Below are 25,398 nucleotides of genomic sequence, written 5' to 3' on the forward strand. Positions count from 1 at the left end.
GCGCTGAGCGGGAAAGTCGACTTATTTTTTAGTAAACTGTGAGAATTCTCCGGTTTTGCAAGTCTGAAAATTAAGAAAAAGTGTCCTCTTTTCAGATTTCCAAAATAAGCATAGACGCTGAGCTCCTAGGTATGTCGGACTTTATTTGGGTATGCGGCGTACCAAGAATATCGCTAGCTGGTGAATTATGTGATTTTGTCAACATTCTGTTGCTCACGTGACCAAGTGGCAGCGATGCATTGATTGAACGCGGAATTGGAAGACGCGAGACCTTGATATTGAAGATGTCAATTTCTACACGAGCAAAAGTAGTCATTGTCATATGTTATGTAGAAATACAGACGATATCTCATGTGATGTCGTGAGCGGGTATGACGGGCATGGATGGATTTGGGTGTGAAAACTGTTACTCAAGCATCGTACCGTAATTGATTTGACCTAATACAACAACCAGAAGATGTCTTGCAGGCAAAGATATCTCCTGACTTCTATGAAACGAGTGTCACTACTGAACAGAGTCCAGAATAGACTTGGTGTTTGTGAAAATTATTCAGACTGTAACTTCAGTTTATAAGCCAAAGATGCTACGTAGGCTCTTTACCTGTTCTCAAGACGGAGTGATTAGAGGCACGTGTGTTGGTGAACATGTTGTGTATTCACGTGATATCAACAACTCGCTAATTGACTGCGCAGTCGGACTTGCTAGTAATCTTATGGTAGCGTGAGGAGTCGAGGAACACAGTTCATACATGACAATCCGTCAACACGAGGAAGCTGATCCGATCGATTTCTCACTATCAGCATCGGTGCATGTACTTGATCCTAATAAGTTGATGCTAGCTTGGTCAATTCGAAATCAATTCAGCGTGCGGCCGGCTGGCTAGCTAGTCGGTGCATTTGTCAATGAAGGCATCACCCCTTTGTGACATCACCGATCCCACATACATACAGGAAATTACAGTTCAGCACCTACGCATAAAAGCTACAGTTTTTCTGAATTGGACTAGAATTACAATGATATCTACACTGATTTTTCAAATTAGATTAGACTTGCTGAATTCATAAAACTTGCAAATTAATGAAATTTTGAATTAGCAAGAAATACTACAAAATCAAGGTCTGTTCATGTCAAATCAGGGTTGATCCTCATAATCATAAGAATGGCAAATGTGTGTGTAACTGTGTATCAAGCTTGGCTCGTTTGCAGGATACAGTTCCGTATCATATTCAGGAAAATCACATTACAATTAGAGCACAGACACATTCACAAATTACATTATAGATAACCGGCATTTCGCTATAACTAGACAGGCTAGATAATTCTGCAAGTCTGGTAATATAAATACTTGGAATATCCATCTGTTCATTTGAGCGACACAATTGAATCACATACTGGTGCTGCTGACCAATGTTTTACTTGTACAAGCTCATGTTGGATACTGCAGTTCTAGTTCAAACATCACAAAATATACAATGTCCACAATACTCATGATTTCTGAGTTTTCAGGGACACTTGCAACAGCTTGCCTCTGTACATGGACCCGTCCAGTTGGCTGATGCAATATCGTGCTTCTTGATATGAGCCAAACGTCACGAAACCATAACCTTTTCCTTGGCCCTTCTGGTGATCAACTATGACGTTGACACGTTTCACATCGCCGAACGGGGAACACAGTTCCCAGAGATCATCTTCATCAGCGTTTGGGCCTATTCCATACACGAACACAATAAATCCAGGCTGGGCTATCGGTTGGGTAGCGTGAAATCGAGGTTGAGCAGAGCCCATGCCAAATCTGGGCCCTGTCATCGGGGAAAATCGATTGAAATTGCGGCCTCTGCCGCTGGCTAATCCACGTATCGGTCCACCACCTTGCATCATCGGGTTACCAGACATTGCGGCTCGCATGGGTCGTATCCGTCCGATATTATTGTTGGTCCACGACGGAAAATACGGCGGCACGTTTGTTTGAGTTTGAGGCGGCTTTTTATTTTCTTTCCGAGCATACTTGACTATCAAAGACTCGAGCCCACCATCAATTGTCGTACCATTGAGAGCTTCGATCGATTTCTGAGCCTCTTCCTTCTTGGAGAACAGCACAAAGCCAATACCTTGACACAGCCCTGTGATTTTATCAGGAATGGCCCGGCATTCGATAATATTGCCGTATGGCTCGAAAAGTTGACGTAGCGAATCATTTGTAGTCGAAGGGGGTAGTCCGTTAACATAAACGTTGATGTTTTTGTTATCTTGCCCGGCAGGGAGGGAGTATGCAACCTTAATGTTTTTGTTTAAGATTTGCAATCCGTTCAGTTCATCTATTGCTCTTGTTGCATGTTCCTGTTTCTGGTATTTGACAAAACCGTAACCATAACTGTATCCCGACGATTTCTCTCGAATTATACGAGCAGAATACACAGGTCCGATCGTGGAGAAGAGAGAGTAGAACTCCTCATCCGACAACGCTTGGGGAAGATAATTGATTATTAAATTTGTTTTGTTTATGCAATCAGCTTCACCTTCGGCCATCTTTATTTTGGGACAAAAAATGCGGAAAAAGCGCTTTTTGATCGTAAAAAGTGTTAAAAACCGTTGAAAATAACGGGTCTATGTTATTATCTGATGCAAAAAAATACAAATCAATAAAAAACTTACAAAAACTGGATACAAACAATGCAAAGAATCGAAAAAATGTTGCAAAATATAGCACACACAGACGCATATTAAAAAAAACGACATTGACTTGAAAAAATTGAGAATGCTACTCGACTGGTTTATCCAATAACATGAGGCTAAATGACAATTATTATCTCACTCGTTGCGTTCTCATGTGGATATGGAATAGAGTGGTCGCGCATCATCAAACCCTGATTGGAATCTCGGTACGTTTTGCCTGATATATCAGGGGAGCATTGAAGATTCCTCTGTGAGCACAGGCGATTTTGGTGTGAGACAATCTCGTTACCTGTGAGACACTGACGATTTTGCTGTGAGACTATCTCGACACAGGTGATTCTGCTGTGAGACAATCTCGTTCCCTGTGAGACACCGATGATTTTCCTGCGAGAAAATCACCATTGCCAATAAGAAATAAATAGGCCACCCGCACAATAGTGATTTACTCGCAGGAAAATCCTCCCTATCACGTTTTGTCGAGAGTGATCTTCAAGAAAACTATAGAGAGAATAGCGTGGGTAAGACAAGCAGTGAGCAGTGAGCAAGAGCCTCCCTGTCAGGTGAGCACGGGGCGCCAATTCACGAGGAACATTGTGAGCAGTGAGCAAGGCACCCGGCAAGCCGTCAGGTGAGCACCTGCCACCGATTCCAAACGGGCATCAAACAATCTGCACTGCACAGTTTTTCTTCACCACTGACTACAATAAGAAATTTTGTGACTTTCCATGTATAGGTAACAGACTCAAAACATAGTAACCTTTCATCCAACGAAGCTAATTTCTTCCGGGGTACAACCGGCCAAATTTGAATGGAAAAAGTATCGCAAATAATGATAGCCTCAATTCCGAATGCAATTCAGGATCGATTCGTCCAGTCCATCAAAAATTCTCATACTTTCAGTACGAGTACGGCATCAGACCGACTTACAGTATATTTAGAAAACGTTTCATTTAGTCAGGTCTGGTAATTGACTTTATGAAACTTTAAATATTCAGACTATTTCAAATATTTTAAAAGAAAATCACATCTAAATTCAAAATATCCTGGTATCGAGAATCGAGGGAACACTCACCAATCCCCTCATCGCGGAACCGCTATCCATCGAAAACGAACACCGGCGGAAGTCGCAAAGTCGCATTACTAAATAACGGACCTAGGAGGTGTATATAAATTAGAGATGTCGGCAATATCACCAGCGTGTACGTTTGACTGCCCGCTGATGTCACCACCACGTATACTGTAGCGATGTAGTCATACATCTTTCGAAATTGCAAGGAGTGAATCCGTTTGATTGACAATTTTACTAGATCAATACAAGATTGCGATACAATGAGAAGATAGGAAGGTGTCGAAACGATTTGGAGATCATCATCATCATCATTGGTTTATTAGCAATTTTATCAGTTCAATACACCACAAAAAAATGCGATACAATGAAAAGACAGGAAGGTGTCGAAGCGACAAGGAGCAGGCTATGGAATCTGACACCCACCTTGGGCTAGGCGATGTAAAGAGGAGGCATGCACAGTGATTGCACACTGAATGAAAGTAAAGAAGATAGTATTGAAAAAGAGAGCGACAATAAATAGGGCGGCATGTCATGGGAAGCGAGATCGATAGGTCAGTCGTGGTCCGGTAATCTTGAGGATGGACTGTATTTATTTAGTAGTAATTGCTTGTATTTCGACTTGAATGTGGACATGATCGTCGACTGTCGGATGGCCGGCGGGATACTGTTCCACACATCAGGTCCGGCATATTTGATAGAGCGATGATCTTTTCGGTCGATCATATGATATTTGGACGACGTGGACGCGCGTGTGTTGTACTTGCGCGCTTTTGATTCCGAGGTAAAGAAGTCATTGAAATATTCGGGGCAACGACCGCAGTGGAACTGATACATAAACTTGGCGATTTCTAGTTTCCGCATATCTTCTATGTTTAGGACGCCGAATCTCTTCAGCAGCGACTTGTTGGATGGGCACTGGGCAGCCAGGCCCCTTTGGGGCCCTAGCTATGATTCGGAGTACTTTATGTTGTAGTTTTTGCAGTGGCTTGAGTGCAGTTTTACTGGCAGCCCCCCAACAGAGGATGCCATAGTGTAACTTCGATTGGATTAAGGATTTATAAAGAGTATCAGAAGAACCCATGCTGGCATGAAGCGCCTAAGGCTGTAGAACAGGCCGCACTTCGGTGATAATTTAGTTTCTAGGGACTGAATATGACTCTTCCAGGACATGTTCGAGTCCAGTAAAACCCCGAGATATTTGGCATTATCTGTGTTGGAAACGGGCTGACCAGCGATATTAACGGTTAGGTTATTTTTTGAATTTACTGTCAGCAATTGCGATTTCGAGGCGTTTATGCAGAGGTTGTTCTGGGCCGTCCACTCATGGACTTTGGGCATTTGGTCACCAGTCAGGGCATCCAGCTCTGCCGTCGAAGATGCTGAAGAGAGGAGGTGAGTATCATCAGCGAAAAGTGTGGTGTTCAGTGAAGAGGTTTCAAAAATGTCGTTGACATATAAGGTGAAAAGGACCGGTCCAAGTACTGAGCCTTGGGGCACACCACAGGTCACCAGGTGAGGAGAGGACAAGGTGTCAAGGTGGAGTAGTCTTTAAAATCAGACAGACAGCCACCTGGCCTAGGCGAGGAGGCATGCACATGTACATTGTACGTGCATCGCACACTGAATGAAAAGTAAAAGAAGATAACAAAAATGGACAAGCGACAAAATGAGGTGGCCTGTGACGGAAGGCGAAATTGACACGTCAGATCAATGGAAAATGACTCATGATAATAGTATACAAATATATGAAGAAAATCTTCGAAAATATATTAAGTGGTACAGGGGCGGTCATCTCATCCTTGTCATTTTATCAACATTTTCATCAAATCAAAACAACACAAGATTGCGATATAATGAAAAGATACGAAGGTGTCGAAACGACTTGGAGCAGTCTTTTAATCAGGCACCCACAATCTCGCAGTTCTTACGACAATTTCACTGACAAAAATGATTCAGCCTTATCCCAACAATACTGTCTGCTTTCACTTTTCAAATGGTAAATAGTAACTAGTTTCTCCTAAAAATGCGACTTTGCATCATACTTACGTCGCCTAGGCCAGGGCCGGCCAACCCGTGGCCTGCGGGCCACATGTGGCCCGCGAGAGGGTTTTGAGTGGCCCGCGAGGTAATTTCAAGATTTCTAATATCATCAAAAATGGATTGCACAGATTGTGAACTTGCAAGGCCAACCAAAAATTTGATTAGTCCGGCCGCAACACTTGAGATGTGATGACTAGAATATCAGTTCCGACGCATAATTGACAAATCCATCAGCTATTCACATATTGGCATATCTTCGTACACTACAATAACGCAGAATAATTTGCGATAGATATATCAAAGGTAAAAATTTTCTACAAGCTTGGCGCAACACGTTGTCACTCGATTTCTTGTTTTTAATATTGTTGCCCTTTTGTGAAAATGGAAGAACACCTAATGTATCAGATTGAGTCTAACTATATTCGCGATTACGAGACACAGTGTCTTTCAACATATGCGACATTGCGTTTGCGCTCGCAGTAAGACCGTCGACTATGAAACCTTAGGCACGAAATGATTAACGCATGTTGGTCGCAGCTTTTGATATCGATATGTCCATTGTCCAATGTAGGCCTACATGCGCCGAATAGCCCAGTGCTCAAAAAGTTAGCCCAGCGATATACAACAGGCCCGCAATATAGTCAAGTTACAATATTATTGACCTATAAACTTCAAAAAATTTTCGCGCTTCGCGCGACTAGTGGCCCGCGCAATAGTTCGTCAATCGAATGTGGCCCTTTGGCTGAAAAGGTTGGCCAGCCCTGGCCTGGGCCCTAGGCCTGGGTTGTGCCTAGGGTTGGGCCCAGGCCTAGGCCAGGGTCTGAGTATGATTTCAAATACTACTTCAAGTCGTTTCAACACCTTCCTATCATTTCATTGTACTGCAGTGCTTTGAAATGATGAAATTATTAATAAACTGATGCTGATACTGACGCAGAGGGGTTGCAGAAGTACTGGCCTTGGCTTCGCTTGCGGGGAAGATAGCCTAGTGGTGACGATAAGCCGGTGGACCGGGTTCGATTCCCCCGGGCCATCTGGGCTCCTCTTCCCCCGCTGTCGCAGTTCTTAAGGCGACAAAAAAAAAGCCCAGAAAAAAGACCCGAAGAAAGAATGCACTCACAAGGAATGGAAAGAGCTAGTTGAAAATACCGCGGCTTCAAAAAAGATCAACATCGAAAAGAACTGTGACATCGGGCACTCTAGGCCGAGGTGGATGTCAGAGTAACGGATCGCTACTGGTGCGTGTCGTCCGACATCCTCCCCTCCTATCCGTTCGTTACATTGCATTGTGTCTTATCGCATTGTACATTGTGTGTAACTTGTTCAGATGAAAATTATAACCCAATGATTGCTCGGTGGTTTTGAGTCATACGGTGTCACGTGGTTCGAGGGAAACGAGGCAAAACCGACTGTCGGTGCCGGGTTGAGAAGATTTTCCAGTCGAGGCTTGACCCATGACAGCGTTCCGTAAACATTTTTCATCATAATTTGTCTTTACTCAAACGTAGATCCCTATATCGAGGCGGTTTGTCAAGTATAGGACGTCCTTGATTTGATGAAGCTTTGCTTTACCCTACGCTAGTAATGACGGTGTTGACGGTGCATATTATGATCGTGAATGGGAGCTCTTTCGTTCATTTCAAAACAACACAATATTGCGATCGAATGAAAATATGCAGGACTGTCTCGAAACGATTTGGTCTAGTCTTCTGAGTCATACACCCACCCCGGCCTAAAACTGAAAAATGATGCGCGCACACTGAATGAACAGTGATACAAGATTACATAAAAAGGTTAAGCAATGAAAATAGTATGTATGCGTCGCTAGGCCAGCGCAGCTAATATATCAGGTCGTGGTCTGGTATTTAGCTGGACGGGAATGAGTTGAGTTTGAGCTTGGAAACACCTGTAGCCTGTAGTGGCATTCAACTTGGTGATCCGAAGAATGCGAGGCAATTTCATAGCAGACCCTCATACATACTCAAAACTGAAATAGCATAGGCATGTAACTTTACCAGGATGTGACATCGGTAAAATTGAACTACCCTATGCTACAATTGTTGGTTAGAAATTTGTTGATCATCATTTTCAATTTATTAGTTGCACGCAATTGCAGTTACTTTACACCACTTGGGTGAGTACGTAAAATCCATTTGAGTGCTTCTGAAAGTAGAAGTACTCTGTCACTGGCCACCTCTAAGATCTTATAAATGCTATCCAGCTTGGCACTTACGAAATGAGTAAACCTTTGCAGCCGTGTCTCATAAAATGTATAGTATTAAATCAATTTCCTTACATGATGGAGTCTTCATACTTGAACTCTTGAACACCTATACTGTATTTTTCTGCGTAAGTGATCTTGATTTTATTTCATGTTATTTTTGTATGTTTCCTCGCATAAACCCGTAAGGTCATGCCAATGCATAAAATATTTCCGCTTCAACCACTCATATTTATAATGGTCAATACTGGATCGTACCTAGTACTTACTTTACAATTATTGTTTTTTCCCAACCAATCACCGAACGCTGTTAGTCAGCAAATATTTCACTGTATTTGTTAGCCTACTGTCCGACAGAATCTGCAACAATTGTAACATGAAATTAAGGCTATTATATTGATCATGATCATTCTATGTCGTTGATCACTTTTCAACTTTAATTGAGGTTTCTGCTAACATATTTGATTGCTTATTGACTCGCCCTCCTTAAACAATTACCATACAGTGACTTATGATGGTGGTCACAATAACTGTGTTGTGGCTTTGGGGTGTATCTATTTTGTCAATGTTGGGAACTATCTTGACTCTACCATATTTGATTTTCTGTTGAAGACTTGATGAACAGGGAGAAGCAAGTTCGTGACACCGTTGTCTTCTTGATTTGATGCTAATATGATGCTTCAATTGAATTGCGCTTTGTATACCGTATAAGTGTTATTAAAATGATTTTCCTAAAAATGATTCTAGCTGGAATTGTTGTCAACAGTCTTACTCATAATCAGCATTGAAACGGAACGCTGTATTTATGCACTTCTTACCAGTGTTGGGATCAAGTCACTACCTTCGAGTCACGAGTCAATTCGAGTCATTGCACATTGTGACTCGAGTCAAGTCAAGTCAATCTATTTTCGAAGGTGACTCGAGTCAAGTCACTCGATTTTTGGAGGTGACTCGAGTCAAGTCGAGTCAAGTCAAGTCACGAGTCAAGTCACAATTCAAGTCAAGTAGCCTTTTCGAACTATGAGGCAAGATTACGTCATTGCAATTTGCTAGCTGTCTGAAATACAGATCGACGGGTCATTGATTCTGAACCGATGAACTGTAATATAGAGTTGAATATACACCGAAGAAGGCGCTATATCGCACGCATATACGTAGAACTGTTGAATTACGCAAGTAATTGCATAGCCTCAGTTTATAGTTACCAGCCAAAATAGAGAATAGAGAAATGAATTGATGAGATGCAATACATAACCCATTTACATATTGATAAGATATAATGGCTGAGGAGTACATAAACTAATTTCGAAGTCAATTTCAATAAAACAAGAGGTTTGGTTAAGGGAATAACACAGAACAGAAATAGACATTTTGCTATTGTACTTATTTACTATTAGTTTACGACAAGGTAAGCTGTAAGCGTCGACTACTTCGTTTGTGGTCAATTTATTTGTGAGAGAACATTGGAGGCTTAGTAAAACGCACGATCATCGAATGATTGGTCGCTCTCACGGGTTACACCAGCGTTTCGCGAACAATCCAAACATAAGCAAGATACAGTGATTATTATCGTCACCGATTACTTGATGACTTGAAATTGACTCGTGAATTTTGCTCCGAGTCAAGAGTCCATCCACATTTCTGATACGCCAAGTCAAGTTGAGTCATTTTAGCATAGTGACTCGAGTCAAGTCAAGTCATACAAAAATGGTGACTCGAGTCAAGTCATGACTCGAGTCATCCCAACACTGCTTCTTACATCAATACAACAAAAATTTGTAGTTATCGGCATGCGACTTATTAAGTCAGTAATGTGTTTGTCAGGGAAGTGAGACTTTAGTCTAAACCAGTGGTTCCCAACGTGGGTGATATCGCCCCCCGGGGGGCTATTTGGCGGTCTAGGGGCGCGAAAATGACGAAGGGGGTGACAGGGGGGCGAAAATGGACAAAAGGAGCGACGGGGGGGGGGGGAGAAAATAGCGAAGGGGGTTTCAGTATTACTCACTATCACAACAGTATAGGCCTATGAAACATGCGGAATGTTCAAACGTACCTTTTATGCGACCATAACGAATATAATGCCAGTTCAACATCACATTAAAGATAGTTTGGTATGTTTCTGACCATACCTATTTTATAGAACTTAGAAATGCTATATGGATGCTGATCATGACTTGACAGATAATCATTTCCAGTAATGTGCTTACCTTTGTACTAGGCCTACATGTTTCGTATGCTGCGATATGACCAATCGAGGTTTCAAGGCTTCCACAGTGGAAAATAGAATGAAATTATAATTTTCGTCTATAAATTCATAGCCACAATGGCTAGGAATGTATCATTTGAGTCATCGAAAGAATCGTCTATCACTACTGGGTGTACTCTAATCATTAGAATTAATGCTCCATTCATATTTGAGTACTCGAACCCGTACTGAAAATAGTCCTTTTTCATCGAATTGTTTTTTCTTGGGAAAATTGTTGACGCAGCACGCATATAAGCTAGGTCAAGTCGATTGAATCTGTTCTACTTTATTAGTTTTAGAACATAGTGACGACACAGCCGTTGTCATGTCAGCAATTTTTGTTTCTGGTTTGATCAAACTGGCAATTCTATTTGGTGCCACCTTGAACAGATTTGACCTGGTCTTTTACAGTTTTCGCATTTTCGTTCGACCAGAAACACTCACCAAATGAGACTCTAGTTATTTCTGAATCTGTCTCTGCCTGATGCCGCAAAATATGGAAGCCGTCAAAGCCTTCAATGACGAGGTTTGTTGTAGATAGTATGGAGACTTGCACAAATTACTAAATTTTCAAAACTCATGCGCATAGAACTATAGAACTACGGTGCCGTATTCGCTTTTCAAAACTGCAACAACAACTACTCTCTTTTCAAAACTTCAACTGTAACTATTCGCTTTAGAGCTGCTCGCTTTTAAAAATGCGCAACTAGAAATGAAAGTAGGTGTAGGCCTACTCACTTTTCAAAATCTAGAACTAATCACTTTTCAAAAACTAGAGCTTGAGCTGCTGACTTTGCCAAATCACATCTAGAACTAGAAATAGAAGTGGACCTACTCACTTTAAAACCTGCAACTAGAACTACTGCTCGCTTTTCGAAATCTAGAACTAGGCTAATCACTTTTCAAATACACGACTAGAACTAAAACTAATGAAAAAACAGTAGTTAGTAGGCCTACATCTAGTTTGTAGTTAGTTCAAGTCTGTCATTTCCATTTTCAGCTTTCGAGCATATACGAATCAAAGCCGCCCGTCTCTCGGGCAAAAATGACGATGCTGACTAAAAAAGCAATCAAAGGAATCAAATTCTACAAGCACATTGTTCAAAGCATGGAGAAATTCATTCAAAAAGTGAGTTTTGCAAGTTGAAATCAATCTACTTAGGTTTGTAAGAGTTTTGTTTCAGTGTCGACCTGAATATAAAGTCCCGGGGCTTTACGTTATTGATTCCGTTGTGCGGCAATCTCGACATCAGTTTGGACAAGAAAAAGACGTCTTCATGCCGCGCCTGTGCAAGAATATTATCAGCACGTTCAAACATCTTTACAAATGTCCTACGGAAGACAGGGTAGGGTGAATTTGTTCCTTGCATGCCGCACGTCCCTCCCAGTTTGGCCGGTTCTATGATATTAAAAGTTTTGAGGAGACTCTTGGAGGCAGACTTGGAAAACTAAAACATTTTTAGCTTCTCTAAGAATCTACATATTTTCCAAATTACATTAGAATTAGAATTACTGAATTCGCGAAAACTAGGAAATTTAGTCAAGCTCAGTTCATATCAAATCGGAGTTGATGCTAATAGGCATGGGAATGACAAATGTCTGTACATCTAGCTTTGTTCGTTTCGCACGACATGGTCCTCCTGTAGCATTTACAGGAGAACCAGAAATTAGATTTGAATGATAATATGCTCTACTTAGTCTAGAATTATATAGTTTTTCAAGCCTGCTTGGAGGTTCAGAACTTCATTATACAATTGAATAGGGTGAGGTGGGGGAATTTGAGTGTATTTTCAAGTTCGGGCAGCTGTCATTTTCATAAACTGTCAAATAAAAAGGTGGTTGGTTGATATTTGTTACATTGTATGGTTGAATTTTCGGTTGCAAATCAATTGAAGATTCAATCTGCTTACAGTAAAAAAATATTGTGATTTTTATTTTACAAATTAGTATACTCAATTTACCCCAATTTTGTGGGAGAATTGAGTATACTGTCTAAATTGCACTTGAAGCCAGCCTTATCCCCATGTCATACCAGAATGACCCATTGCATGGACAAACTGAGTATATTTACAGGTTTTTAAAAAAGATACTGGAACAAGATCTTTTATATAGCTGCTTAAACAGAAACTTTTCAGAAGGAACAGCTGAACGAAATAATTCGATTTCAAATTTTCACCAATTGTTTACATTCAAATCAAATATGAGAATCCCTCTTCTTTCTGAAATTGGTGCTTTCACTTTGAAATTACTTCATTGAATGAAATAGAAAATGTTCTCAACATCAATGTTAGAAGGATAGGAAAATATGCAACTGGCTGCTATATTCATATCAAACAGAAAATTATGTTCGAATGTTTCACCGCCACCCATCATATTTCCTACCTGCCCCAGAAACTTTCTTTGTCTGTATTGTATAACCAGCCAGGCCAACTCCTTCATTTCCTCTTTCTGAACTGTTTCAACTCCCCTAAGTCCATCTCAGAACTGTGTTTTGAGTGGCTACTTCCTGCTCATCATGATAACCGACCACAACTTCACAACTGCAGTTTTGACCTCTTGCATTTTAGCTTTCATACATTCTCTTCATCTTAAAGTCTGGCCTGGCCATGCTTTCTTATCATGTCAGCACCTCACCAGTTATGACCAGAACAAGTGAACATGCCACCTTTTGGCATAGCTATATCATTTCTGGTTTATGTTTTCATTACTTGAGAGACTACTGTAGTGATAGCCTGAGTCAAACTTTTCATTTCGTCACTTCAACTGATTCTTGCTGTTGGGGCTACCATTTTCTGTGTTGCTCTAATTGGCTTTCCTATGAGTGAGTCATAGGGATTCTTTCCAGACTCTATTATAACAGCTCTTTCCTGTCTTACTTTCTTTGACAGCCTGATCCAATTCCTGTGGTACACATTTAGGGGTTCGCTTCTTCTTATAATACCTGATCATGTCTGTTACTGTTTTAACTCTTAAATTATGTAACAAAATCAGCATAACAAGATTCAAAAGAGTATGTGCAACCTCTCTGATGATGGTGCAACAAAGAAAGTCCGCGTTCAATAGTGTACTCAATTTACCCCATACCAAATTTATACTATACCCAAATTACCCAAAAAAAATATTCTTCAAATTCAAACTTACCCTTACCCCCGTTCACAAAATGCATTGCCATGCCTTGTAGTATGATCAACTATCACAAACTTGAGCAATATTTGGATATGCAACCACAATTTTTATGCTGTCTGCAAAGAAGTTGAAAAATGGTGTGAAAAATGAAAAAAAAATTTCTAAACTTTCAATTCCACATGGAAGCTATAATCTGCCTTGAATAAAAATGGTTATTAGTCTCATCTAGAGCTGACATAGTGAGCTAATGAATAAATGCAGAACTGATGAATTTGAAGCTGATATGTTTAGAAAGCGAAAGTTTTAGTCGAATGTACTCAAGTTCCCCCACCCTAGTATGTTCATTGTTCATATTGAAATGAACCAGAATATTTTCGACACTCATCAGGGGTGATCGTCAGCAACTAGCAGAGAATTGGAAATAAGAGAGCGTTCACTGTACTATTTTTAGATGGCACATGAACTCCTTTTGTTGACACAGCCTTTACTGGTGGCTTCAATCATATTATTCAATGGCTAATCTTTCAGCAACGGATTGTCCGAGTTCTGCATCTGTGGCAGAAAAACGCCGTGTTTCCACCTGAAATTGTGCAACAGCTACTCGAAATGGGAGGTGCCACAGGTGAACCCGCCGAAGAGCCTTCATCCTCAACTACTGAACCTACTGCTACAGACGCTACTCAGGTAATTTTTTATTCTCTTATCATCCCTTATACTAGGATTGTAATGACTCGAGTTACTATTTTCCTTTGACTCGACTCGATTTAATTTGCGTAATGACACTACTGGTGCTCGAGACATTCCATATGACTTGTTCATTTATTCAAGTCTAGTGTATCTGGACTGATACTTTGAAGATGGGCTCAGAAACTGTCTGTTATCTGTCATCATGTTAAGAGTGAGATAAATGAGTATATTGTAAATGTTAGGCCTTCGATATCACACGCAAGTTTCAAAAATGTGAGTGGAACCTGACTTATCTCGACAATAAACGGTGAACACGATGAATCAGTCTCGAGTCTCAACACATGACTCGTAATCCGTCCTTTGCTCCCTGACTTGTCACAGTAGTTTTTGACGAAAATAAGCTATTTTTTTTATGTACGGTCAACATTTCAAGTCTACCAGTACTGATGTATGGTGATGTCAAAAGTAATGCTGAAAAATTTCAAAAATAAGTATGCCCTATCATTAGGGTTGTACAAAAATAACTTTATTTCTACCTTTTACTGGATTGTTGGGAAAATGGTTAGGTTGCCTCAACAACGCTGCAGAAAAAATCTGAGTAATTCCAACCAGTAGAAGGGACGTGATTAGGTTAGAAATATTGTTATAATTTATTTGAGAATGTTAAAAAAAAAAATTCGCTTGCTACACCGTGTAATTTTTAGGTTGCCTACAAACGATCCATAACTAATTCTGGGAGTCGAAAATTTCGGATAAAAGAAAATAGGTTTTACACTATGAAATTCTAGCATTTGGCTATGTCGCAATATTTGTTATAGTTTTGGTTCTCTTTTCCACTGTAGAAAGCTGTCAACGAAACATGTAGGACAGAGCTACTGACGTTATTGGAAATGACATATCCGTGCAGTCGTGATCGACCGACAGCATTGTCGCAAAGCCCAATTAAATTGACATGCTTGAAAAATACCATGTTAGTTTTAACGTGATGTAGAATGGGCGTAAAAGGAACATATTTGAACTCACCACATCATTCATACTGTTCTGCCATCATAGTGAGTGATGGCTATTGGCTGACTACTTGATTCAGAATCGAATCACTCAGGCACTCGAATTTGGCGAGCCCTAAAATTTTGAAAAAAGGGTATTTTTGAACAAGCTTATTGCCCCGACACCAAACTGCTCCTGTTTGATCCCAGCCTGACGCCGGAGCTCTGACGACGATGCTCGCACAACTGCTCACCAATCCCAACAACCCGCAAATCCAGCAACTGACTGGTCTGCTGTCCACGTCGCAACAAGCTCAATTGCAGTCGCTCGTGTCGCAGGTCAAGGACAAGACAGAAGTATGTTGTCGATATCTACGTCTCAATCAGTCTTGTGTCAATTACTGGATTGGAAATTGCGCAACTACAACTAGGGGCTGCAACTATTTCATTTTCAAGGCACGCAACGGCAACTAAAACTACTCACTTCAAAACTTGCAACTAGAACTACCGTAATTTTCCATGTATAATCCGCAAAATTTTCACGATTTGTTGCCCTAATATCGGGGGCGCGTATTATACATAGGAACAACACGCTTGAAAAAAATCTCCCTCGATAAAAAACTTGAAATCACACCTTTCTTCACGTTTGTTTCCAATCGCGTATCACTTTCAGCCATCGTGCCCAGTAATTCGTATTATCAGTGTAACGCGCTACCAATTAGCAAAAAGCGTGTTGTCAATGAACCAGAGTCGTCTGCGCAGCACGCAATCTCCTGCTGAGTTGGTTTGCCGTTTGCACGCGAGCGAAATTAGGTCATTCATTGATTGCTGAACGCGCGCGCGGCAATCCTCGCTAATTCATTGACAGGCCATGTGCGCAAAATATAATCGCTTGCGTAATCAGTCGCACCTCCAACAGGCGTGGTGTGCACGACATAACCGTTGGCCTGAGCAATCGCATCTCACCCCGTGCACAAGATGTCGCGGCGCCGGCCTCGCAGGCTTTGGCTGCTATCTACTATCGTATAGAGGAAAACCGTTACTTGTATAATGATTAGCAATCGCATCTGTAATAGGTCTCGTGCGCAAGACGTCGTGTCGCTGACCCGGACTATCGCGTCGCCAGCCTCGCAGGCTTTGGCTGCTCTGTACTATCGTTTAGAGACAATGCCGTTAATTGCATAATCATTATGCCATAATGATTAGCGATGGTTATGTCATGATTGTTCGACAGTGACATCGCAAAACAGAACAACATCGCGTACTAAAACACAGCTATTCAGTATTCATGTACTGTGAATGCAGGGTGCGTACTATACATGGGTACAGGCTTTTTACCAGAATTTGCATGCCATTTTAAGGGTGCGTATTATACATGGGGGCGTACTATACTTGGAAAATTACGGTAGAACTATTCCCTTTTGAGAAATCACAATTAGAACTACTCAATTTTCAAAGCACGTAACTAGAACCACTCACTTGACGATTAGAACTAGAACTTGTAGCCTTTCGATATGCGCAACTAAAACTAGAAGCACACAAAAGGCAGTAGTTAGTCGTTGATCAACTAACGAGATAGCAGTCTGATCACAATGTCTCTCAATTCATGTTTGCTTTGCAGCCAGAGGAAGCAAAAGCTCCTCCCGTGACAACATCTTCTGTGTTTCAACCGCCTCAAAATCACACTTTGCCTCCTTTCCTGCAGTCTGAGGTTGGTGTTGCATCTGCTAGTGACTCGCTCTTGCTACTCAAGTACAAGTATCAATTTCTAAAACGTGGCAAAACCGCTACTGTTGTTTCATTCAAAATATCATTACGGGTCTCCAAGACCGACGTGAATCGACCGATGATAGTGCAAATTGGTGCAGTTTTCGGAAATGGATTCAGCGGTATTACATGTGATTCTTGTGACAATTCCACTCGTAGACATGACCTACTCACTTTTCCAAACTCGCAACTAGAACTACTCACTTCACAAAATGCGAGCTAATACCGAAACTACTTTCTACTTTTTGACATCTAAAGTGTGATAGGTAGGGCGATTTTCTTTGACATGCCAAAATTTATCAAAAGTTTGTCAAAATTATAGCGTTAGGTCAAAATTTGTCAAAATTGTTTGAAAAGTCAAAAAAAGTGACTTATGACGTATGTTGTATCGTAGATTTTGCACTGTCGGTGAACTTATCATTTGATATTTTACAGCTTGTAGCCTACTTTATAGGCCTACCGTTTTAGACGGTCCATTGTCTGCTCCTTGTGAATCATAAATGGTCAAATGAAACAAATAGGTCGACATGGGTTATGGTTCTTATATCAAGAAGCGCATGATGAACAATTCTGATGTAGATAGCATGTTCGGAATGAAGCAACACAGTGTGTCACCAGCAGTGTACGCACAACTTCAGTGTTGTCAGCCAACAACTGCTGCTGTTGAACGTTCTTTCTCCATTCTTGGCAAGTTACTAAGTAAGGACAGACACTTTCTACCCGAGAATGTAGGAAAGTATCTTTCGTTGTACTACAACAAATTTCAATTATTTCTACCATAATACGTGATGTAACTACTGGAATTGTTCATAGTGCCAGATTTCGTTGAAATACTAGTTTTGTCATGTAAAACGTGTTTTCAGGCTAAACTACTGCGTAAGGACAGACAGTTGCAACCAGAAATGAAGTACGATTTTCAGATGTGCGAAAACACCTAATTTGCATATGCGAGGGCAAAATTCAGTTTTTTTGTGTCAAAACAGTCGAAATTTTGATTTTTTGGGGTCAAAATCTTCCGTTTTTTTGGTAAATAAAAATTAGCCCTATTGATAAGTATGTCGGTTTGGCTCAAAAAGTGCTTGATTACGTGTGGAAAAAGTGTAAAAACATGACCCTTGACGAAGTTGTTCAAGTATAGAGATCCTATTCGAGTGCTGTCTAACAGCATATGCGCTTCGTTACTGATCGCAGAAAACTCTGTATTTCAGAGCGAAGCTCCATTGACGCAGCCGTCATTCAACCCGGCAATCCTCGACTACGATTACTCAGACGACGAGTCGCCGAAACCTCGGCAGGAAAACACTCAGAAGCCTGGGATGTACGTGGGCCGAAACCGATATTAGATTGTTGGGCCGATATTATGATTTCACCACCTTCATCAATAAAGCCTATCTATACGGCGGCCGGTATCCAAAAGATAATGCAGCTAGCTTAACAGTTCTCCTGTAGCATTTTCAGGAAAACTAGAAGTGAGATGAGAAGCAAAATGAGAACACAGAAACCTTGTTAGGTTGGAATTGGATTAGTGTCATTTTGATCTAATAAGCGTAATCAGACGACTAAAATGATCTAGTTGTCCAAGTCAGGCGTACAGATACAGCTGCAAAGCTATTCAATATACGCTGATAGGTTTTTGTAATGCGCCTTAAGAGCAAAGCTCCGTGAACAGACATTTTCCATTCTCGTTCTTATGAGGATCGACTCTTGTTTGATATGAATTGAACTTGATTTTTCTGTTGTCTTTCCAATTTGGAATTTCATTCTATTTTCAAGTTTTTGCTAATGTTCTGATTCTAATTGTAATCTGATTTGGAAAAGCTGAAACTGTTTAGTTGTCCAACATTGCTATTTGCTGGACTCCTTACGCTATCAGAAATCGATAAATTTTCCCAGTTCACGAGTTGCGGATGATGATTCTCTGACTCCACACTACCATTGTGTGACCTTGCGAAAATAGTCAATATTTTTTACCTCTCATGGTCGATCCCGATACTTCTTTGTAAGTGTGATGTCGACTCGATATGATCAGCAAACCGATCATTACTGGTCTGACTCAAGTTAATTCTTGCACCGGTATGGTATGAAAAAAAATACTGCATCTCAATTGATCTGTTATTTCTCAGTGATCTGGAGCTTCTTGCGAAACTGCCCACCGTCGACCAGTTAAAGCAACTTTCGATGAATGCTCGACCTGAGCCAATGCCCCAACAGTTTACTGGGCCCCACCACGAGCAACTTCTATCCAGAGATGCAGACGACAGACATACCGCTCAACAGGATACGCACAGCAGAGATCAGTGAGTTCTTTTGTCTGTTAACAATGAATTCGACACTTGACTAGACTATTTTCGTTGTCAATTAGACTCGTCAGTAGGGCTGTTCAAAATAAAACTTTTCCTTCAGATTTCACTGCTACTTGATAAAATTTTTAGGTTAGTTCAAAAAACGCTGCATTCCAACCAGTAGAAGTGAAGTCATTGCAGTAGAAAAATTTGGATTCGAATAAAATAGTAGCCTATTTACGGTGACTAAATCTTTGATTATTTATTATAAAATCATGGAATTAGAAATATTTTTGGACAGCCCTACTCGTCAGAGGTATAGTGCAAGACGAACCAAGGTTGCTGTACCAACATTGGTCGTTCTCATGCTTATGAATATCGACTATGAATAGATTTGAGCCGAACAATATCAAGTTTTCGTGAATTATCTCATTCTAACAGCCTGCCAGGCGTGTAGCCAGCCGAAAAATAAGGGAGAGGTTTGAAATTCATTAGGGTCGAGTAATGCGTAAATGACGATTAAACAATTGCCTCGCTTTGACGAACTTACGCGTATGATAAGCTTACCAACGTGTCCGGAAGTGCTGTCAATTAGCGAGTCCCTGATCTCTCACGAACAATTAAATACGGGAGCTTTCTCAACGCATATTACGCGCATATCAACTCTTGTTACTTGGCGACGATTTGCACACGTCAAAATGTCCGAGTTGTTACGGAGTCTGTTCTATAATGGCACCGATTTCAGGTGGTTCAATTTCAAACCTTCCTCATCTTTTATAACTCAAACACGGACACACATCTTCCGATGGCTATGTTCAAGTATTAGCGAAAGCAATTACGTATGTCCGACCGCACATGTTTGCGGTCGATTGCGGACATTCGATGTCATTCAGTTTAGCGATGTCACTCTTTAATCACAATCGCAAATCCGCATACAATGCATCGAGAGATAGGAGCCAAAAGCATGCTAGGCCGGAAACGCGATCGTTAGGCTAGCGATGATATTTTTCGTATCAGGCATATTGCAGATGCGATTGTTGTGTAGGCTCACGATGATAATATGGCGCGCGCCAGACAAAGCAGATGCGATTGTGCAGGCCATCGATGGTATAGTTCGCACCGGGCCTATTGCAGATGCGATTCTTCAAGTCAGCGCATCTAGGCTTGTTGGAGACGTGATAAATCAGGCTAGCAACGATTGCCGATCGCGCACCGGCGTGGTAATCAATGACTTAATTTCGCAATAATCTCAGCGAGATCGAGTCTCGTTTGCACAGCCAAATCACGCTAGTTATGACACACGCTTGTCGCCAATTGGCCGTGGCCGTGTGCAATCCTGACCTGGCTGTGTTGAACGAATTTCGCAAAAAATGTTCGCGTAGATTGAAGATTGCCGTTTGAATGCAGTTATCTTCAGATAACCTGTTGCTATTTCTTTGCTCTTTGCTCACATTAAACCGTCAAATTGTAGATCAGAGTTGTGTTGCCGTGTATCGGTAAATGCGTGAGATTAAGCATCCAATTGTTGAAGCATATACCTAATAGAGTTCTAGATTTGATATTAGATCGCGGACCACCCGACAATTATGAATTACGCGTCGCCAGTGAGGTGAATACTGCAATACATCCGATATTATTAGGATTGATTACACGCGTTCAGAAAAGCGACGAGCCGAGTATAGTGCCCTACTACTCAACTACAGCTACACTGTGAACGCATCATGTGAGATAACTACCTTGTCTCCCTTGCACGCACGAGAAAAAAAGCCCTTGCATGTACTGTACACACGAGAGAAGACGCGAGAAAAAGGCCATCAAATGTATCGGTCATATCATTGTGCAAGAGTGTGCTACAAATTAGCTCGTGCTACCGACCGACAAAATATTGAAATAAATCGAGGGGGGCTCCGCGTAATGGGAAGGGGTTTCGCGGTTCAAAAAGCGGTGGTTTCGACCCCCGAACCCCCCCTGGCTACGCGCCTGTAGCCTACTAAGGTAATTTGTGAAAAATTGTGTTGCTGTCAGGCGCGTAGCCAGGTAAGGGGTTTTGGGTGTCACATACCCCTCCCTCCCTTTTGAAATCCCCATTCTATCTCAAATGTTCAGTTGCAAATCAGTAATTCGTATTAGCAGTGTTGCGTGCTGCCAATTGACGAGAAGTGCGTTGCCAATTACCGAAAATCGATAGTGCACAACGACACATGATCTCTATGATTGTTTTTATTTTGACGCGAAACTAGGTCATTTGATTGCTGTGCGTGCTTTCAATTGTCGCTGGCCTGATTTATCTCGTAGAACAGGCCCGGTGCGTAGATATAATAGCCGGCCTGAACAGTCCCATCTCCAATAGGCCTGGTGCACACAGCCGTTATTGAATTCCGCTAATATTAAAACATAACAATCAAAAGATGTATGTTGAGATATAAAAAGAAAATAAAGTTCTGATGCGCTTGAAATCGGTGCCATTACAGAACAGATTCCACAACAGACTTGGAGATTTTGATTGCGAAAATCATCGCCAAGGTTTCATTTTATGCAATACGTATTTAATTGTTCAAGAGAGAGCAGGGACTCGCTAATTGACGGCACTGCCGGATGCGCTGGTGAACTTATCAAACGCGCAAGTTCGTCAACACGAGAAGCTTGTAAATAATCTCTGCTGGCTACGTGCCTGGTTGCTGTAATTCTAATTATGATCTTATTTGCAAAAAACTTTGTAGCTGTAATTCTATTCTACTGTAATCTGGGAAAGCTTCGATTCGAGTATCGCTTATTATGATTTGGCAACAATATGAATGAAAGTTCAAATATGTACCCATTGTACCTCTTATGTGACGACAAAGAGTTTGAAGATTTTATTTGTCATTTTTCTGACAATGCCTATTTCATTGCACTTGGTGGAAATGCTGTGGGTTGATCACGACTTCACAGATATGTCATTCACAACCAATCGAGGTTTCAAAGCCTTTTACAATGCAAAATAGACTCAAATTTGAGTCATTACTACACTATCGATGCATTGCTTTCATAATATTGTTAGTTGTTGTAATTTGATGCCGAGTCAGATGTTACCATTAATGACTTCATTTTGTATCAGTAAAACACAGGAAGACGGCTCGAGAGACGATCGTTCCAGGTCAGCAAGCAGGCGAAGATCGAAAAAAAGGTCACGTTCACGGTGAGGTCATTTTAAAAGGGGCGCTCCGCTCTGGATATGATGCGGTCTCAGATCAAAGTTGGACGCGTCAAATATATTTTGGCAGCTGTCATTTCCTCTGAAAGACGGTATACTTGCACAACTATATTACGATTATATTCTTCAAAGTAGACTAATTAGAGCGGAATGGCGGTACTCTAATTTGTGGAACGTTTCTATGCTTTCATTTTTATTCTAATCTAATTTATGCTTTCTTGAAAATGCTACTGGAGAACCATGTGTAAGTGCAAAACAGACATTTGCCATTCTCATGCTTTTAGGAAGAAACTGTGATTTGATATGCACTCCACTTGATTTATGTTGCATGTCTCTCTAATTTAAATTCAATTTCCAAGTTTTTGCGAGTTTGATGAATGTAATTCTGATCTAATTTTGAAAAAAAAACTGTAGCCATCATGGGTGTATCTATTTTGTCCATGCCGCCAATGCCGACAACTATTCTACTGGATCAGCATAATAAATCGAATTATAGTTATAGGTACACCATGTTGCACAATTCCATTCGCGAAAGAAATTAGATTCGAATTGTAATAAGAGCATGTAGAAACATTTCAAAGATCAGATTAGGATTAGATCACCGCCATTTCACTCTAATTATAATCTAATTGGACAACTGGAATTATCCAGCTGTCCAAGTCAAGTCTCAGACTCCAGGAACTCTTCCATTACTCTACTTGAGTTACATGCGGGGATCAAAAGCCCTCCCATTTCATGTGACTCTATGGCTGCGGTGGCATTGACAAATTAGAAATTCAGCCAGTCATTATTCTAATTCCAATCTAATTTTGAAAAGCTGAAATCTCCTAGTCTAGCTGCGTCAACTTTGATTTGAGAGCAAATCCTATTTGTAGTACGGTACCCATTTCATTATACATTCCACGCAAATTTCCAACCGGTAATATTCAGCTCGAGAGATCGATATCGGCACCGGAAGCGCTCGAGATCGCGAGAGAGACACCGCAGCCGATGTTCTCGATCGCAAGAGCATCGCTCCTCTCACAGGCAGCGATCCAAGGAGCGAAACGAGAGGGAGCGGGAGAGAAAGGGGTTTCCTCCTCTCCAAGAAGGATGCATCAGCCGTGAGTTGCGCATGACTCGAGACTCTGACGGTCAAGACCGACATTTCATTGTAATTTCGAAGAATAGTAAAGTAACCACACTATTGAGATTACGTCTATTGGTACTGGTACTTGAAAATGTGACCAGAAACTGTTAAATGCGAGGAAAATCAGTATATTATAATTGCGAACCAATCGATATCACCAAACAGAGTTATAAAAATGGGGTCATAACAAGACTCTAACTGGTAACTGAGCACTGAGCAGTCAACAGAATGACTTGGACTCGAGTCATAATGCCATGACTCGGACTCGGCCCTCTTCTTGCTGACTTGGACTCGGACTTGACTCGGTGGTGAATTGAAAATGACTCGACTTGACTCGAGTCAAAGCTATAAAAGTGAGATTGACTTGTGACTTGGTTACAACCCTGGACTGTCTACTCGATTTTTGGGGGGACTTTCTGTCTGACTGAGATTTCATATTTTCATGTCCAAATAGATATGCAGACATAGGCGCCGACTTTCAAAAAGAATTGCACAAACTATCGGATTTACAAATGCGCAACCAAAACTAGAACTTTAACAACTCATTTTTCAAAACTCACAACTAGAACTACCATCCTTTGAAACCGCTTCTAACCATCAAAACACAACTAACTGATAACTGACAATAAGAATTGCTGAGTTGGTAATGAGAGAAGAAATATTGGAGATAGAATGGGCATTTGAAAAGGGCGGGGTTTCGAGTTTGAAATGGAAGGGGTTTCGACTCCCAAGACCCACTCTCTGACTACACCTCTGTTAGTACGGAGGACGTGGACCTAGCAATGGCTGTAACAGCAGAACGCCGACATCACGATTCACGACGACACGTGTTTTTGAGTTAATCGGCAAGTTCTAGTAGTTGGCATAGTAGTAAAATAGTAGGTCTACATTGAGCTCAATCCGTCTGTTTATCTTGGTGATTCAAATCTTCTTGCAGATGATCTCGTATTGTATGATACGATTGTTGATATACATGGTCTTTCCCATTCACTACAAGCTGCTGGCGATCACCCCTGACCAGTTTCTGTCGAATATAAGGCTTATTTCAACATCAATGTCCTATTCAATTGTATATTGAAGTCCTGTACCTCCAAGGATCTTTTGTCCAACAAGCATGAGACCCAATCTGCCTTTTAGTGTGTTCGAAAACGATCTGGATCGGCAATCTGGCTTCAAAAGTCTCGCAACAAGAGATTAAGGCCGAGGTGGAAGTGTACGGACCGGTAGAGAGCATTAACGTGAGATCGACTCGATTTGACGGCGAATGCGTGCGGCTTATTTGCTCTCAACGTTTCAGATGATTCCACCGCGCGGTTGCGCTTACATCTGTATGGAAACGAGGGAAGATGCTTCAAAGGCTGTGCAGAGACTCAGATATCAGAAGATTGGAGGAAAGGTACGCTTCTTACAGTTCTAGAAGTGGGAAAACTTGAGCTTTTCCAAAAATTAGATTACAATTAGAATGATAGCTACTGTTTTTTTTCTTCTTTTTTTTCAAATTGTCTTGGAATGAGAACCGTAGCTACACCTTTTTCCAAATTGGATTCGAATTAGAATGATAGCTGCTGCCCTGTTTTATTTCACATTAGATTAGAATCAGAATTTCTGAATTCGCAAAAACATGAAAATTGAATGGACCGCTGAATTGCAAAGAAATAGTACAAAATCAAGTTGAGTTCATATCAAATCAAGGTTGGTCCTCACAAGCACAAAAATGGCATGTGTCTGTACGTTAGGGCTGTTCAAAAATGACCTTTTTTCCTGAATCTTGCTGGCTACGCGATTAAGGGGCTAGGCTACCACTCGAATTGGGAAATCAGTCATATAACCATAACTTTGATACTAATGAAGCAATATTTCTGAAATTTTGACACAAGGTGCTGTGTGTGACATTCGAACTTTGGTGAAAATTTGGTGAAAAATGGTCTACGTTTATTTTGACTTTCATCCGATTTTATGATTTTTCAAACTATTTTTTC

General features: G+C 41.0%; 2 protein-coding genes across 4 annotated transcripts in view; one reads left to right on the forward strand and one right to left on the reverse strand.

The window, feature by feature from the left end:
• Positions 1-634: 634 nt before the first annotated feature.
• On the reverse strand, positions 635-3,948 carry LOC145452234 (ELAV-like protein 1-B). Of its 2 annotated transcripts, XM_080330454.1 has the most exons (4): positions 3,432-3,693; positions 3,332-3,372; positions 2,814-2,856; positions 635-2,463 (listed from the first exon to the last, which is right to left on the reverse strand). In XM_080330454.1, the coding sequence occupies exons 1-4, from the start codon at positions 3,436-3,438 to the stop codon at positions 1,487-1,489; spliced, it is 1,068 nt and encodes a 355-aa protein (XP_080186580.1). In that variant the 5' UTR covers positions 3,439-3,693; the 3' UTR covers positions 635-1,486. The 2 variants fall into 2 exon arrangements, 1 of the variants encoding a protein (XP_080186580.1); XR_013919255.1 differs by lacking the exons at positions 2,814-2,856; positions 3,332-3,372; positions 3,432-3,693 and adding an exon at positions 3,747-3,948 and having other exon boundaries at positions 2,322-2,463.
• A 6,176-nt stretch (positions 3,949-10,124) lies between these two features.
• Positions 10,125-25,398, forward strand: part of LOC145452230 (uncharacterized) — a 30,378-nt gene continuing 15,104 nt past the window's right edge. The window contains exons 1-12 of one of the 2 annotated variants that reach the window (XM_080330450.1): positions 10,125-10,775; positions 11,250-11,378; positions 11,434-11,595; positions 13,904-14,059; positions 15,259-15,405; positions 16,670-16,759; positions 18,024-18,133; positions 18,939-19,112; positions 22,195-22,275; positions 23,221-23,393; positions 24,557-24,657; positions 24,717-24,815. In XM_080330450.1, the coding sequence (XP_080186576.1) occupies positions 10,734-10,775; positions 11,250-11,378; positions 11,434-11,595; positions 13,904-14,059; positions 15,259-15,405; positions 16,670-16,759; positions 18,024-18,133; positions 18,939-19,112; positions 22,195-22,275; positions 23,221-23,393; positions 24,557-24,657; positions 24,717-24,815 (1,464 nt within the window). In that variant the 5' untranslated portion in view covers positions 10,125-10,733. The remainder of the gene's footprint in view (positions 10,776-11,249; positions 11,379-11,433; positions 11,596-13,903; positions 14,060-15,258; positions 15,406-16,669; positions 16,760-18,023; positions 18,134-18,938; positions 19,113-22,194; positions 22,276-23,220; positions 23,394-24,556; positions 24,658-24,716; positions 24,816-25,398) is intronic. The other variant, XM_080330451.1, reaches the window with a different exon arrangement.

Source organism: Botryllus schlosseri, chromosome 12 (assembly GCF_051294905.1).
Source record: "Botryllus schlosseri isolate E-star chromosome 12, Bs_hap1, whole genome shotgun sequence".
Taxonomy (NCBI): domain Eukaryota; kingdom Metazoa; phylum Chordata; class Ascidiacea; order Stolidobranchia; family Styelidae; genus Botryllus; species Botryllus schlosseri.

What these genes read in the sequence shown, in the direction of transcription:
- LOC145452234 (XM_080330454.1), bottom strand. An exon ending in GCAGTGCAGATTGTTTGATG is followed by an intron (nt 2,857 to 3,331) that starts CCCGTTTGGAAT and finishes CAGGGTTTGATG; the next exon opens with ATGCGCGACCACTCTATTCC. An exon ending in TCCACATGAGAACGCAACGA is followed by an intron (nt 2,464 to 2,813) that starts GTGAGATAATAA and finishes ATCTTCCCCAAG; the next exon opens with CGTTGTCGGATGAGGAGTTC.